This window comes from Myxine glutinosa, chromosome 7 (assembly GCF_964187855.1).
Source record: "Myxine glutinosa chromosome 7, kmMyxGlut1.1, whole genome shotgun sequence".
Classification (NCBI taxonomy): domain Eukaryota; kingdom Metazoa; phylum Chordata; class Myxini; order Myxiniformes; family Myxinidae; genus Myxine; species Myxine glutinosa.
The window spans coordinates 123587224-123603855 of record NC_136267.1 but is presented as its reverse complement, the minus strand read 5'-3'; the positions used below and the strand labels follow the sequence as shown (position 1 = coordinate 123603855).

Here is a 16632-nt window from a genome sequence, read left to right as displayed (position 1 = left end):
GCACCCTAACCACTAAACCAACACCAGGCTTAAAGATTACAAGATTAAAGGCAGAAGATTAAAAGTATTACACTTTATTTGAAATTTGAGGACCATCAAGTGCATTTTATATTTTCAGCAAGTCATCATAATATGGTGATTACAAGGAAAAGACAAAATTACCTCAAAATCATCTTCGTAAACTTCCTCCACCTCATCCTCATTTGTATTCCATTTATCACTGCCCTGCACTTCAATTGCAGAGTTCTTCATTTCTTCAGTTATCTGAGAACCAGAAAATCATAAATCGGTTTGCTAAAGCATACAGATAAAAAAACATTATCCTACGTGGGAAGTCCATTGCTAATTCGCACATGCATGAAAAGATAAAACCAACTTTAAAAAAGAAACCTGTACATTCCAATTGGTGGTGCAATTAAACACTGATTGTAAGGCTGTGTAGGGACAATATTAATATAGTGTCATGTGGACAGCGATCACTGGATCACTGGATTCAACGATAACTGAGCTGTTAGTGTATATTCACAAACCAACGGATAGGGGTGAAAGTCGGTCCATGCGTGGTGATGTAACACTATGCTGGTTATTAATAAAGATTAATTACCAAATGAATCCTCCAGGAATACCAATTAAATCCAAACGTTTGTACCACAACATGGAGGTAACACGAAGGGCAGTCTCTTAAGACATTATTTATTTATTTAAACTGTGAAGAAAATGCATTTAACTGGATATCGTACCGAATTATTTTATTGAACGACTTAAGAGCTGACTTGTTATTTACCTGTTTATTGCCTGTTAATTGTTGTTGCGCATAGTTTATAACAACATTGCTTCTACTTACCTGTCAAATTGACTATGACTTTGTACCAAAGAACAAATTGCCCTGCTTGGATAACGAACAAAATTACATCACAACGTTAACAATTGCATACCCCGACACCCCAGGAGGTCAATTTTATATAAAAGTGTGGGGTGTAATGAGGGAAAGAGGACCTCCCTTTTTTTGGTTCACGGGTTATGAAGTGACCACTATATTCGTCATGTGTGCGCGTCTGTCGGTGTGTGTGTCTGTCTGTCCGTAGCATAACTACCCGATGATATCATCCGATCTTGATGAAACTTGGGTGGGAGGTTGATATCATGATCTAGTTGTGTCCTGCCTCGAGTGGGCGTATTGCGCCCATTGTGGGCCGAACCACGCCCGAAAAAGATGTCTTTTTAGGGGGTAATCGAGTTCAAGCTACATCTTCTCCGAGGGGTTTGGTAGAATCTGACAGGGGTTTGGATATTTGGTTAGGCCAATGTCATGTGTCTAGCCCACGGAGCTCGATTTTTCATTGTTTCCCCCCCCCCCCCCCCATTTTTTTCATCTTTTTTTTCATTTTATTTTTCACAGAAATTTCGGTATTGTGTAGCTAACTAACCTCAAAACTGATTATACATTATTTTCTATCTCATTTCAAGGTCAGTAACCTTCGTTTTGACATTTCCGGGCCTGGCCTGTCCGGGCCTGTTTCGGTTATAGTCCGTCCTTTGTCATTGAATACCGCTCGCTCGTGAACCATCGTCGTCTCCTGACTTGTTGCTTTTATTTTGCTTCTTTTCTATTTTGCATTATGACCATATATTCTTTTTTATTGGCTTGATTGAAAGGGCTGTCAATCTTTCAAGCTATTGCTTATTTTGACACTTCTTCTGCATGGTTATGAACTAGTTGTTGTAAAAATGTTTATAATAAACTTTGTTGCAAAATAATCATACAGAAATCAATCATTTAAATTAGTCAAATCGATGAAATGAACGACAGGGCAACAGAATCCCAAACACAGACAGAAACGTAGGGGCAATACCCCTGGCACTCACCTGGTAGAGTAAACAGTATACTGCACTGACTAAAAGTATTTTATACCAATTTCAATGGTTTCTAGAAGACAGGGCAGCATGTAGAATCATACTAACATAATCATAAGACTTCAAACAAACAAACAAAAAAATACCTATTTTGGGGGGGCAACCCCTATACCCCACCTCCCCCCTCTCCCATCCTGTATACCTCCTCAGACCCCAATTTTTCTAATGGCTTGAACAAGCATTGGTACATCACGGGTGATGAAGGTTGTAGTGAAGTTTCATTGAAATTGTGTATGTAGTTTCAGAAAAAAGAGCAAATACCTATTTTAAGGGGCAACCCCACAGAAGACCCCTCACGGCCTGATTTTTTTTAATGCTGTGAACAAACTTTGGTACAACATGGGTGATTAAGGTTGTGGTTAAGTTTCATCAGAATTGCGTGTGTATATTCTGAGAAAAAAGCAAATACCTATTTTGGGGAGTCAAACCTGGACCCACTTTGACCCCACGTAGACCCCTTTAAACTTCGATTTTCTTTGTGCCGTGAACAAACATTGGTAGATCATGGGTGATGAAGGTTGTGGTCAAGTTTCATTGAAATATTGTGGGTAGTTTCAGAGAGAAAAAGCAAATTCCTATTTTGGGGGGGTGGGGGGGGGGCAGGGGGGGAGACGGGGGGGGGGGGTCAAACCTGGAAACCTGGATCCACTTTGACCCCTGGTACACCCCCTTAGACCCCGATTATTTTCGTGCCGTGAACAAACTTCGGTACATCACGGGTGATGAAAGTTGTGGTCAGGTTTCATCGAAATTTCAAAAGTAGAATGCCACATGAAGATGTGATTGACCCTCCTGCCATTATGCGAGACAGATGTGAGACGATGAGACATTTCTCTTACTCGGGCGATTAAATATAGGGGACCAGGCGGGCCAAGATAGCTTTTATCTCTAACTCTCATTTAAATTTGACAATAGCCCCCGCGTGGGGGTACTGAGGACGCAACTAGGGTTGTGGATCTATTGATGTAGGTAATCTACTGATGTGGATCCGTGACTAAGGTTGTGGATCCGCTGTTTGGAAAGGTTCAGGGCTGAAAGGGTCGAAACCTCAAGGAAGAATGGTGCCCGGCTGATGATCTGGGTGGTTGGGAAACCAGTCAATTGCTTACAGGTTCAGATTTTTATTTTAAGCAAGGGAACTGTGTTTTGAGGTTTACAATTTAAATAAAGTTAGATATGGAATGTTGTGAAATTAACATTTCCAGCAATTATATTCTACAAGCAAAAGTACCCCTCCAGAGTGACAGGAAAAGTTTAAATTAATCGATCAATTTAAATTATTTCATAGACTTTTAAAATGTTAATTGTGTTGTACTCTTGGTTTCACTCAGAGCAAAATCAATGAGCTACTTATACTGCCCACCACCAAATGGTGGTGCAACGCCGGGCGGCAGAGGTTGAATTTGTCTAAAAAGAGGGTAAAATATCCTGCTTGTGAAATAAAATTTTGCATCAAAATTATTCATGCCTATTTTCCTGCCTGGTGTTGCCTGGTGTTGGGTTAGCCTGGTGCTTGGTGTTGTGTTGCCTGGTGCCTGGTGCCTGGTGTTGGGCTAGCGGCTAGGGTGCCAGCTTAGGATCCTAGGATCCTGGGTTCGAATCCCGGTCGATCGCTGAATTAACGCCAGGGGGGTTGACTCAGCCTGTCATCCTTCCGAGGTCGGCTAATTGAGTACCAGTTCACTGGTAATTCCCTGTTTGTCGTAAAAGGCGACAAAAAGGGTTGGCGGCAGGAAGGGCATCCGGCCGTAAAACATTGCTTCAAAAAGGGGACCAACAAAAACAACAATAACCACGGTGCCCGAAAAAGGCCAACCCCCGCATTGCGGGGGAAAATGGCCTCTAAAGGTGTTTTTTTATTTTATTTATTCTCCTGACATTTCAAAAGTGAATATTGAGCCATTGGGAATAACAATAAAAAAAGTGAACACCTGTTGGTAATCTCCATCAGAAAGGGGAAGCAGCCGCTGTAAAAGGGACACACACGAACAAACAGACAGACATCATGGTTCATGATATGTAATAGATGACTTCCCTTCCAAGGAACTACAACACAGAAAGATACCATTCGGCCCATCAAGCCTATGCAATTGTTGCCAACCTATGACAGTTTTTTTTGTATGCAGAGTCTAGGCTTGTGGAAGAGCTAGAACACTGAACAAATCAGGAACACAACAGGACAAAAGTTGCAGTAAAGAGGGGAGGAGGGGGAGACGGAACCAACAGCAGAGTTGAAGCACAACATTGAGGGAAACTTGGCCAAACAATGCGTGTGGGGAGGAATGGGGTAGAAAGGATGGATACAGAAGGAAACTTCTCCACATCAACAGTGCAACAGTGGAAGAGTGGAAGGCCAAACTACCTGAGCTTTGCCAGGGATACACACTGAAGGACATTGTCAACATGGACCAGATGGGGCTTTTATTCAAAGCGGTTGATTCTACATTGCATTTCAAAGGTGAGGACTGTTCTGGTGAGAAGATATCAAAACAACGAATAACTGTGATGTTATGTGCCAACGCGCTTTGGAGAGAAGAAGATCCCCGTCGTCATTGGCAAGGCAATCGAGCCCCGTTGTTTTGGAAGTCTTGATCATAAGGATCTCCCCTAGGACTACCATGCCAACAAAAAGTCATGGATGACCAGCAACCTCTGCAAGTTCTACATGAAGAAGTTGGGCACCAGGATGGGAGGACAAGGCAGGAAGACCTTAATGCTACTGGACAATGCCCCATGCCACCCTCACCTGCTACTAAAAAAGATCAAGCTCTTTTTCCTACCTCCCAATACAACCTCCCTGACACAACCGATGGTCCAAGGAGTGATCCAAATGTTGAAACGAACGTTTTGGAAGTGACAACTTACAGCGATTCTGCAAAAGCTATAAGCAGAGGACTTGACTGGTCCAGAATTGGATTGGTGAGGTGGACCAATTTTTTCCAGGCAATATACTGGCTGTAGCCATCATGGAGGGATGCAATGCAGTGAGTTTTGCATACACCTGTGAATCTGAAAACCTTTCGGTTGTAAACCAGTCATTATGCGACTCCATAATGGCCCAAAAAGGGCGAAACCATGTCGGTAACTGTGAGCTTTTGCATGCACTCATGATTGTATTTGAAATAAGATCTAAAATTACATACTGCTAGATGGCTCCTCCAGTTTGGCAGGCAAGGCGTACGTATGTGGCGGTGACATCACTGCGTGCGCTCATTAGGTTGGAGCACTAAATAATTTTATTCTAATATATATATATATATATATAAAACTGTGAGAAATAGTAGAAACTCCACAGTACGAGCAGGGCGTCTCATTTGCATTAAATAAATAATCGGGAGATTAAATCAGACGCGGACGTAGCTTCAGGACGTCGATCTTTAATTGTCGACAAGCTTTCGACCAACAAAGGTCTTCTTCTTTGTCGTCCCCAAGTTCAACGGAAGTCAATGGAAGACTTCCGTTGAACTTGGGGACGACTAAGAAGAAGACCTTTGTTGGTCGAAAGCTTGTCGACAATTAAAGATCGACGTCCTGAAGCTACGTCCACGTCTGATTTAATCTCCCGATTATATATATATATATATATATATATATATATATATATATATATATATATATATATATATATATATATATATATATATATATATATATATATATATATATATATATATATATATGATTTGACCCTACAATACAAACCCAAGACAAGATAGCTCTGAAGTGAGCATGTGACCAAGCCAACATTTCCTCCTCCCAACCCATACTCCTTCTGGGTACATCTCATAAATAGATGGTCCTGTGGCGGACACAAAAGCCCACTGGCGTGGTGACATCATTCCACGCACCGAGTGGGCGGTGGCCACGCCCGAGGGGTAGGCGTGGCCTCATGATATACCCCGGGCGGCCAGCCCGGAGGAGTTTAGTGTTACAGTGTAGTCTTACAATTAAGACGTTTATATGTTACCGCTTGTCCGCTTCCTCCTTGCTCACAAGCAGCGCGCGTAACGCCGCGCTTTACTGGTGACCCTCGACGTTTGATCTGCCGGAGCGATCCTTCCACACGCGACGCCATCGCCATGGCCGCCTTCGTCAAACTTCCGGAATTTTGGGAGGCTCAGGCCGAAGTCTGGTTCGTCCAGGCCGAAGCCCAATTTCAGCTTCGGCACCTCACCGGCGATGACACGCGCTACTGCCACGTCGTCGCCTCCCTCGGGCCCGGCACGGCCGCTCGAGTTGTGTCCGTCCTTCGCCACCCACCGGACGGCCACAAGTACGAGGCACTCAAGCGGCTACTCCTAGCCACGTTCAGCCTCACGGACGACGCACGGGCCGACCGCCTCCTGGATCTCCCCGAGCTCGGTGAGACGCGCCCGTCGGTCCGAATGGACCATATGCTGTCACTGTTGGGCGACGAAGCCCCCGGTTCGCTATTCCGGGCGCTTTTCCGTCGCCAACTTCCAGCGCAGGTTCGCCTCGCGTTGGCCGGGACCGGGCTAACGGAACCCCGAGTATTGGCGGCCGAGGCGGACAAGTACTTCGCCGCTTCGGACACGCGGGCGAGCGTTGGCGTGGCCGTCACGGCCTTCGACGCTGATGTTCCACAGCATCATCTTCTACAGCACGCTGATGTTCCACAGCATCATCTTCTACAGCACGCTGATGTTCCACAGCATCATCTTCTACAGCACGCTGATGTTCCACAGCATCATCTTCTACAGCACGCTGTGGTTCAGCAGCATGCTGATACGCACCTCGTGAACGCCGCCACGCCCCGCCCACCGCCGCGGAGAAAACCGCCACCGCGGGGAAACCCGTCGACTCCACCGGCCTGGCGGAGCCAGCCGCACTCCTCCAGCTCCACCACCTGGTGCTGGTTCCACGCCAAGTTCGGCCACGAAGCTCGGCGGTGTCATCCGCCGTGCTCCTTCAACGGGTCGGGAAACGCCCGGGCCGGCGCTCAATTGTGGCGATGAGCGCCGGCCGTTCGAGCAGCCTGCTGTTCATAACGGACACCTTCTCCGGGCGCCGTTACCTGTGCGACACGGGAGCACAGGTGAGTGTCATTCCCGCCGGCACATCAGACAAGCACGCCGCGGGTGGGGGCCCCGCGCTGCTTGCCGCGAACGGGACGCCCATCCGTACGTACGGAAAACGCTGCCTCTCTCTGCGGTTTGGAGGGCAGGTTTTCCGATGGACGTTCGTCACCGCCGACGTGCCCATGGCACTGCTTGGCGCGGACTTCCTGTGCGCTAATGGGCTCCTGGTCGACGTCAAGCGCAGACGGCTTGTCCAGGCCGAGACGTTCAGCTCGCTCGCATGTGCGTTGCCCAGCTCAACGAGCGGCTTGCCAAGCGGCTTGCCGAACGATTCGGTTCCGGCCACGTTGGTCTGTACGCTTCCGGCAGCGGACGCATTCACCCGCCTCCTCGCCGGCTTCCCGGCCCTCACGCGGCCCACCTTCTCGGCGGGGGCCGTCAAGCACGGGGTGGCCCATCACATCCCCACCGTCGGGCCACCGGTCTACGCCCGGGCACGCCGCCTCGAGCCGACGAAGCTGGCGGTGGCAAAAGCGGAGTTCGCTACCCTGGAGCGACTCGGCATCGTTCGGCGCTCAGAGAGCGCTTGGGCGTCGCCGCTGCACATCGTGCCGAAGCCCGGCGGGGGATGGCGACCGTGCGGGGACTATCGCCGTCTCAATGACGCCACGACTCCCGACCGCTACCCCGTCCCCCACATTCAGGACTTTTCCGCCCGTTTGGCGGGCAGGTCCTTCTTCTCGAAGGTGGACCTCATACGCGGCTACCATCAGGTCCCCGTCAGGCCGGAGGACGTCCCGAAGACGGCGGTCATCACGCCATTCGGACTCTTCGAGTTCCTGCGCATGCCCTTCGGTCTGAAGAATGCGGCTCAGGCGTTCCAGCGACTGATGGACAGCGTCCTGCGCGACTTGGATTTTGTCTACGTCTACCTGGACGATATCCTCGTCGCCAGCGCGTCCCGCGAAGAGCACCTACGCCACCTCCGCACGCTCTTCGAACGCCTGGGCCAGCATGGCCTGATTGTGAACCCCGCAAAGTGCCGGTTCGGCGCCGCCACAATCGATTTTCTGGGGCACCGTGTCACCAGGCACGGCGCCGTCCCCCTGCCGGCCAAGGTGGAGGCGGTGAAGGGGTTTCCGCGCCCCCGCACGATCAGAGGGCTGCAGGAGTTCCTGGGCATGGTGAACTTTTACCATCGGTTCCTGCCCCGTATCGCCCAGCTCCTGCGCCCCCTGCACGAAGCTCTCCGAGGTAAGCCGGGCAAAGGCGACGTTACCTGGACCGAGCAGATGGACACGGCGTTCACGGGCGCGAAGCTCGCCTTGGCTAACGCCACCATGCTCGCGCACCCGGCGCCCGATGCACCGATCGCCCTCACCACCGATGCCTCGGACTACGCGGTGGGCGCGGTGCACGAGCAATGGGTGCGTGGAGCTTGGCAACCGCTGGCGTTCTTTAGCCGGCAGCTTCGCCCGCCCGAACGCCGTTACAGTACCTTCGACCGCGAGTTGCTCGGACTTCACTTGGCGGTCAGGCATTTCCGCCATCTGCTCGAGGGCCGGGCGTTCACTGCCTTCGTCGACCACAAGCCGCTGATATTCGCGATGGGCAAGGTCACCGAGCCGTGGTCGGCCCGGCAGCAGCGTCACCTCTCGGCCGTGTCCGAGTACACGACGGACATCCAGCACGTCGCGGGGAAGGACAACCCGGTGGCGGATTGCCTTTCCTGGGCCGTCGCCCACGCAGTCCACCTCGGCATCGACTATGCCCGGATGGCAGTGGACCAGGCCGCTGACCCCGACGTCCAGGCCTTGCAGACCGCCGTCACGGGCCTCCGCGTCACCGAGGTGCCGTTCGACGGCGCGGGCGCGGCTCTCTTGTGCGACGTCTCCCTCGGGCGTCCTCGCCCCATTGTGCCCGCGGGCTGGCAGCGCCAGGTGTTTGACGCCATCCACGGCCTGTCCCACCCGGGCGCGAGGGCCTCCCAAAGGCTGATCGCCGACAAGTTCGTCTGGCATGGCCTCCGGAAGGCCGTCCGCGGCTGGGCCAGGACGTGCCTCGCGTGCCAGCGCGCCAAGGTGCACCGGCACACCCAGGCCCCGTTGGCCCCGTTCACGGTGCCGGAACGCCGGTTTGACCACGTCCACGTGGACCTGGTGGGACCTCTGCCCCCCTCGCGGGGTTTCACCTACGTCCTCACCATGGTGGACCGCACCACCCGGTGGCCGGAGGCCGTGCCCTTGGCGTCGACAACGGCGGCCGATGTCGCGCAGGCTTTCATCGCCACCTGGGTCGCCCGGTTCGGCGCCCCCTCAGACATCTCATCCGACCGCGGCCCCCAGTTCACCTCGGAGCTCTGGGGGGCGGTTGCGCAGGGGCTCGGGGTCCGGCTGCACCGAACCACGGCCTACCACCCCCAGGCTAACGGCCTGTGTGAGCGATTTCACCGCTCATTGAAGGCCGCGCTCCGGGCCACCCTCCGCGACGGCGGCTGGGTCGACAGGCTCCCCTGGGTCCTGCTGGGCCTCCGGACGGCGCCCAAGGAGGACCTGCGCGCATCCGCAGCGGAGTTGGTCTTCGGGCAACCGCTGCGGGTGCCGGGCGAGTTCCTCCCCGACTCCACGGCACCATGGTCCGCGGCACAGCAGCGCTCCGCTCTGCAAGAGACCGCCCAGAGGTTCGCCCCGGTGCCAACGGCATGCCACGGGCACCCACCGACGCACGTCGCCCCGGAGCTTCGCACGGCGGAGTACGTCTTCGTCCGCCACGATGCCCATCGGACACCACTGCGGCCCCCGTACGACGGGCCTTTCCGCGTGCTGGAGACCGGGGCGAAGCACTTCACCCTGGACATCGGCGGTACTCCTGACCGCGTTTCGGTAGACCGCCTCAAGCCGGCCCACCTCGATGTGGACCATCCACCGCCAGTGGCCCGACCCCCACGTCGGGGCCGCCCTCCTGCGGGCGGACCCCCGGCACCGCCCAGCCCCGCCGCCACGGCGCCCCCCGGTCCTGCACCCATCCCAGGGGCAGCCAGGGGCATCCCACCTGGTATCCCTGCACCCCGGACGCCGCCGATCGCCAGGGGGCGCTTCGGCCGGGTCATTCGTCTGCCCCGCAAACTGGCCCTCCAGGTGCGCGGGAATTCTGGGGGGGAGCGTGTGGCGGACACAAAAGCCCACTGGCGTGGTGACATCATTCCACGCACCGAGTGGGCGGTGGCCACGCCCGAGGGGTAGGCGTGGCCTCATGATATACCCCGGGCGACCAGCCCGGAGGAGTTTAGTGTTACAGTGTAGTCTTACAATAAAGACGTTTATATGTTACCGCTTGTCCGCTTCCTCCTTGCTCACAAGCAGCGCGCGTAACGCCGCGCTTTAGTCCCTTATTAAAGTAGTTAAACGTAATATTTTCATCCTTTGACTGTATTTTGCAATGAATTGCAAATTATGCAGTAAATTTAATCATGGAAAACTTACAAATTGCAATTTATTCCTGTAGCTAATTGCCTTAGCCTCATTGGAGTGTGACAGTTTTGCTGCTTAAGTAGCTGGTACAACAAGCAATTTTAAATCACTTACTCCATTCATTTGAATTAATTTGCTGAGAAATGAACCCTAAGCAAAGAAGCCGAGAAGCAAACAAACTATCAACAAGCTATACCCCTCCTTATTTATTTGATAATGTTTTCATTTTTGTTTCCTATGTTAAACCCATGCAGCCACAAACCCCAATTGCAGTTTAGGTTTGCTTGTCACTTCATTATCCAATATTCACAGGGTGTAACCCACATAACCGTTTATGTACAAACTGGTGTCAGTCATGAAACCCAAAGTTTGTCAATATAAAAGAACATGCATCGTTTTTAAATACACACAAAAACATATCAACTCACTGACTGTTGCTGTTTCTGCACCTCTGCATTTTGCAGGCCAACATCACCTACAGAAAAAAAGATATACACAATTGATCATTTGTAATGGATACAATATAATCAGAACACATTTACACAAAGGCTTCGATAAAGGTTCCTCCTAGATATCATGTCATTCGGTTGTGTTTACATCCAGCCTGCACCTGCCAAGTATCCAACGGAGCAATAGCCTTCACAGCTACTATGGCTAATAAGCAGGAGGTTAAACAAACATGTCGACGACACTAGTATCGATATTGGGCTGGAAGGATAGCCTCGACTCCCTAGAGGTATGCACAGCCACCTCTGAGCTGTGTTGCCTGGGTTTGAATCTCGATTTGAATCAGGACGATGCATTCATGCATGTAAGTATTAGTCCTGACGTACATTAATCATGTATTAAATGATACACAACTATTTCTGCATCCATATACATGTATTTATGACTTTGCTTATTTATGATTGGACTCCCAACTTTCTATCTTCTTCGACTTGGTTTTCTTCTACTACAAAAAAAAACGACTAATCTTGCTTCGTGACATCTTGCTACATCAGCATCCGTTTCACACGTGCAGACAAATTGTTTACTTATTACTGCTGAGCCCTGACCTTTGACAAATATTTTTATAAAGCAAAATAAACTTTCAACCATACATTTTGCGTTCATTTGGAGTGTTTTTTTTTTTTTTTTTGGAAGTCTCTTTTGCAGGATCATCTGTTGTGTTGTTAGTTGTTACATCATCCCTAAGCCATTTCAGAAAAATTTCGACTATACTATTTCACTCTGTCGTCCCCAGTTCCCAATTCGAGCAGCATATTCCGTGGCAATAAATAAGGCCCAAGGACAAACACTACAAAGAGTTTGCCTTCACCTGGAAAAAAATCCCAGTGTTTTCCCATGGATAACTGTATGTCACTTTAACGCATGCAACAGGATGTCATGGCATCAGTTACTATGGCCGTTCACAATACCACACATTTGCCAAAAGTATCGTTCTCCGAGCAGCACTCCTCCAGCACACCAACAATTAAAATAATCAGAGGTTCGAAGTCTACACACCAATCAGACATCAACAATTTCATCTTCTGAAGGCCACATCTACATAAACCTTGATGTCATCATAACATTAATAAACCTAAACTTGCTTCCTGACTATGGGGTACAACATCCAGTGTTAATAATATATCCACATCAAAATCCTGAAGTGTATCAACAAATAATCACATTCACTATTTACTAACTGCCTTTTCACGGGGTCACTTCGCGAGTAGCTATTAAAGTAACGAGTTAAAAGTAACGAGCTCAAAGCGAGTTGGAACGAAAGTAACCTATTAAATTAAAACATTTAACGATTTCAGCAAACAAAAGGGTAATAGCCCTCATTCCACTGTATTTATTATTCTGTCACATCAGGATACAAGACATTTTTGAAACTGCAAGGCTTCAGCTGTCATTATTGTACAACTAACTCAGTGAATGCAAACATAACATCTCTGCATTTTGATTTAGCAATGAAAAAAACCCCAAAAAACAACACCAAGCACTCCACATCAACAGAATTCATTATCTGGAGAAATGATGATACCATGTTGAAGATAGTTATCGAGAAAAATTTCAACTTGAGGTTTGATAAAGGCCTCAGCTGCAAAAAATGTCAAAAACAGTTTACTCTAAATTTCAGATAATATCACTTTTTTCCACCTCACACATTTGGGCATGGTCTGATCGTCAAGTCTGATAGTCAACCCATCACAACAGGGTCAGTGATGTGTCACGAGTATTAAAATTTTGTTTCACCAAAATAGAGCTTGTGAATCCACTGGAAGACCAAAGGTCCACCCTGGTCAATGCAATGCAATTTGAGGGCCATTGTACTCCAGTAAAAATTTTACATTTGATATCGCAATCTGATCCTTGACCAAACTCTGCTTCTTCCGAGGCCTTCACTCGGTTGCCAATTTATAATTCTGTTGTTAAACAATTGTTTTTTCTTCATGCTATGTATCCAGCCCTGGTCTTTTGCACAACACAGCTTTTGCATAACTATTGCTGAGAATAACATTATTGCGAATTTTATGAAGAAAAACGAAATAGGGTAATAAAAGTACCATGCTATATCTTACCTCGATAATCCTTTATGTATGTTCCCTCTTGTGGTAAAGTCCTCTCCTTCCGATAAATCTCATTACTTCTTCTGATCTCTTGCTTTGCTCCAAGAAAAACTCTCTCCTTCTCCGTCCTTGTCATTTTATAATCTCCGACATACTCTGCATTATTACCAAATTCTAACTTACCCGTGCGAACTTTATTCTTATTCCCAACGGCACCTTTATCTTTACTAACACCTTCATCCGAAAATGTGCTTCCTCTATAGCTCCGACGTTCTTCCCTCTCCTCTTGGTATTTTGACAAGCGTTTCTCCTCCATTTCAAACCAATCTTTTTCACTGCCATAGATTTCTCTGCGCTCCCTTGTTCCTTCCTTTTTGCGATCGCAACTCGACTTACTGGTCTTAGCAATGAATGTTTTTTCTTTCTTTATTCCCACATTTTTCCTTTCACTGATGTTACTCCTCAGGCTACCACAATATGCAATCTTGCTTTTTCCCTCCTTTAATTTTAAGGTTCCGTAACTTTCTTTGATCCTTTCTGTGTCGTGGTCTCTTTCCTTTCTCCTCTCTGAAATTATTTTCGTTTTTTCAGACCGTTCCTTCTCTCTTTTCACAGGTTCTTTTGAGTATTGTTTTCCCCACTTCTTATCACTGCTTTCCACCTCTTTACTTTTAACCCGGTTTATGTATCTCTCATTTGTTTTGTCTTCCATCCTTTCTTTTCCCCAGATTATTTCAGGATCCAAACTTGTTTCCCTTTTCTCCTCCCTTCCATGTCTTTCTTTAAGTTTGGTTCCATCTCTTATGTAATGTTTTTCCTTTGCTACCTCCAAGTCTCTATCACTAGACTTTTCAATCCCAATAAGTTTCTCCTGGGACCTCTTACTCCCTCTTTTTGTTCTGCGCTCTTCGTTTCTCCTCTCATGCATCTTCCTTCCATCACTCCCCTTTTCCATCACTGTTCACTTTAAATTTAGCTCATCAGGCAGTGCTCCAGAAATGTCCTTCAGCATTTTGCACACGCTGTAAAAGGAAAGAAGCAAAGTATAAATATAAGCACTATATTACCACAAGTAAGAAATATTCAACAGGCATCAGAAACAAGCAATCAATTTTGTCATCAAGCATAAAGATGATCACGTGGCAAAGCATCACTCGGCAAAAAACCTATCTGCCTGGTTATATATCGTGGGAACAGTCAAAGGGGGGTAACGGGAGTAAGATAGACGAGTTATTTCATAAATAAATGTCAAACATAAGTGTTTGGTTTCTTTGTAGAATGACAGGACATGTGTTCAAGCATGTTTTAGCAGTGGATTGAAAGTGTCATCATCATCATTGTTTTATGGCTGTTTCCATGGTTGTATGTGCAAGCCCCACCCTTCCGTAATATGTTTGAAGTCCCACCATCCCTCCACAACAATCCTATAAATCGTTTCCCATAAGATGTTGTTGTTCTTTACAAACAGTCGAAGCAGCTGCTGGACAAAACCGGTGGACCCGCAAAGGAGTTGAAAAGTTTAAATGTCCCTGAGGAATTGAAGCCTCAGGAAGCGTGACAGATGGGCCAATCAGCACATGTGGCTAACGCCGGAGTTTATGAAGGCTGTAGGGGGGGAGCGACAGCGGCAGGGAGTGACAACAGACAAGGCACGACAGCTGCAGGGAGCGACAGCGGCAGGGCGCGACAAGCGGCAGAGCGCAACAAGCGGCAGGGCATGACAGCAAAGTGGAATAAACATGGTGAAGTGAAGTGGAGCGGCAGGGAGCGACAGCGGCGGGGAGCGACAGCGGCATGGCGCGACAGTGGCAGGGAGCGACAGCGGCAGGGAGCGACAGCGGCAGGGAGCGACAGCGGCAGGGAGCAACAGCGGAAGGGCGTGACAGCGACAGGGTGCGACAGCGGAAGGGCGCGACAGCGGAAGGGCGCGACAACGGCAGGGCGCTACAGCGGCATGGCGCGGCAAGCGGCAGGGCGCGACAGCGGCAGGCGGCAGGGCGAGACAAGCGGCAGGGTGAGACAAGCGGCAGGGCACGGCAGCGGAAAGCGGCAGGCGGCAGGGCGCGACAGCAACAAGCGGCAGGCTGAGACAAGTAGCAGGGCGTGACAGCAGCAGGCGGCACGGCGAGACAAGCGGCAGGGCGAGACAAGCGGCAGGGCGAGAAGCGGCAGGGCGAGAAGCGGCAGGGCGCGAAAGCGGCAGAGCGATACAAGCGGCAGGGCGCGACAGCGGTAGGCGGCAGGGAGAGACAAGCGGCAGGGCGCGACAGCAACAGGCGGCAGGGCGAGACAAGCGGCAGGGCGCGACAGCGGCAGGCGGAGACAAGCGGCAGGGCGAGACAAGCGGCAGGGCGAGACAAGCGGCAGGGCAAGACAAGCGGCAGGGCGCGACAAGCGGCAGGGCGCGACAACGGCAGGGCGAGACAAGCGGCAGGGCGCGACAAGCGGCAGGGCGCGACAGCGGCAGGGCGAGACAAGCGGCAGGGCGAGACAAGCGGCAGGGCGCGACAGCGGCAGGGCGAGACAAGCGGCAGGGCGCGACCAGCGGCAGGGCGAGACAAGCGGCAGGGCGCGACCAGCGGCAGGGCGAGACAAGCGGCAGGGCGCGACAAGCGGCAGGGCGAGACAAGCGGCAGGGCGAGACAAGCGGCAGGGCGCGACAAGCGGCAGGGCGATTCAAGCTGCAGGGAGCGACAAGCTGCAGTTGCCATATATATTTGTACATATATAGCCAGCACTGTTTACTGTAAGGCAGAGAAAAGGAAGAGCAAGAGGAGAAAGTAGAGTTAGGGAGTGTAAGAAAAGGTAAAGATAAAGTCTGGGGGGAGTCAGTAATAAATGTGGGGGAAAGAAGGGGTATGTGTAGAAGATACGGACGAGTCGAATTCCTGCCGAATTTGTGTACATAATAAATAGATGGCCTCGGTTTTAAATTTTTGCTTTCAATACTCAGAGGTTATTGAATTGGCCCTTCTTGTGTGGGAGGTAATTTGCATTTATGTAAACATGAAGAAACGAGAAGTGTGGGCTCACATATCTGGGAATTACAAGCTGTGTAGAGTAAATTAAAAGGTTTTGTGGAACAGTAAGTGTAACTCGTAAGACTGTAAGAGTAACTATACTGTGGTGTTCCGAGACAGGCCACGAACAGCTTATGAAAATAAATTGTCTTGTTACCTTGCCCGATACCACACTCGGATTCGTGCATCGTCCGTCTGCAAGGACGAAGATACTGAAAAAGCCGCTCGTGTGTTCAGAGTTCAGACGGAGCTGTTTTCCGTTACAAGAGAAATCAGCAGTTGCTGGTATAACCATAACAACCATTTTTCTTACGATTGTTCTTTAATTCACCGTTGTTAATTGTGTACATTGGTTTAATTATCCTGCGCGTCTGTTTAGTTAGAATCTAAATGTTAATAATTATAATACACCACTTATAAAAGAAACAATCTAACCCAACGGCTATCATTTGAACATACACCGCTCAGCTTGACGTTTTGAATTACACCGCAATTTTTCATCAAAAACAATATTATTCCTCATTGTACGAAATGAAATAAGTACAGTTGTGATAATTATGCTTTTAAAGACTAGTACTTTATGGGGTACACGTTTATTACGTACGCACCATTCAGGTAGGGGAGAGTGGGG

At 49.5% G+C, this 16632-nt stretch overlaps 1 protein-coding gene across 1 annotated transcript in view; it reads right to left on the bottom strand.

The window, feature by feature from the left end:
- Positions 1-16333, bottom strand: part of DYNC2I1 (dynein 2 intermediate chain 1) — a 144223-nt gene extending 127890 nt beyond the window's left edge. The window contains exons 1-4 of the mRNA XM_068096871.2: positions 16159-16333; positions 12994-14003; positions 10852-10898; positions 163-264 (exon numbers count right to left, since the gene is read on the bottom strand). Of these exons, the coding sequence (XP_067952972.2) occupies positions 163-264; positions 10852-10898; positions 12994-13936 (1092 nt within the window). The 5' untranslated portion in view covers positions 13937-14003; positions 16159-16333. The remainder of the gene's footprint in view (positions 1-162; positions 265-10851; positions 10899-12993; positions 14004-16158) is intronic.
- Positions 16334-16632: the final 299 nt, after the last annotated feature.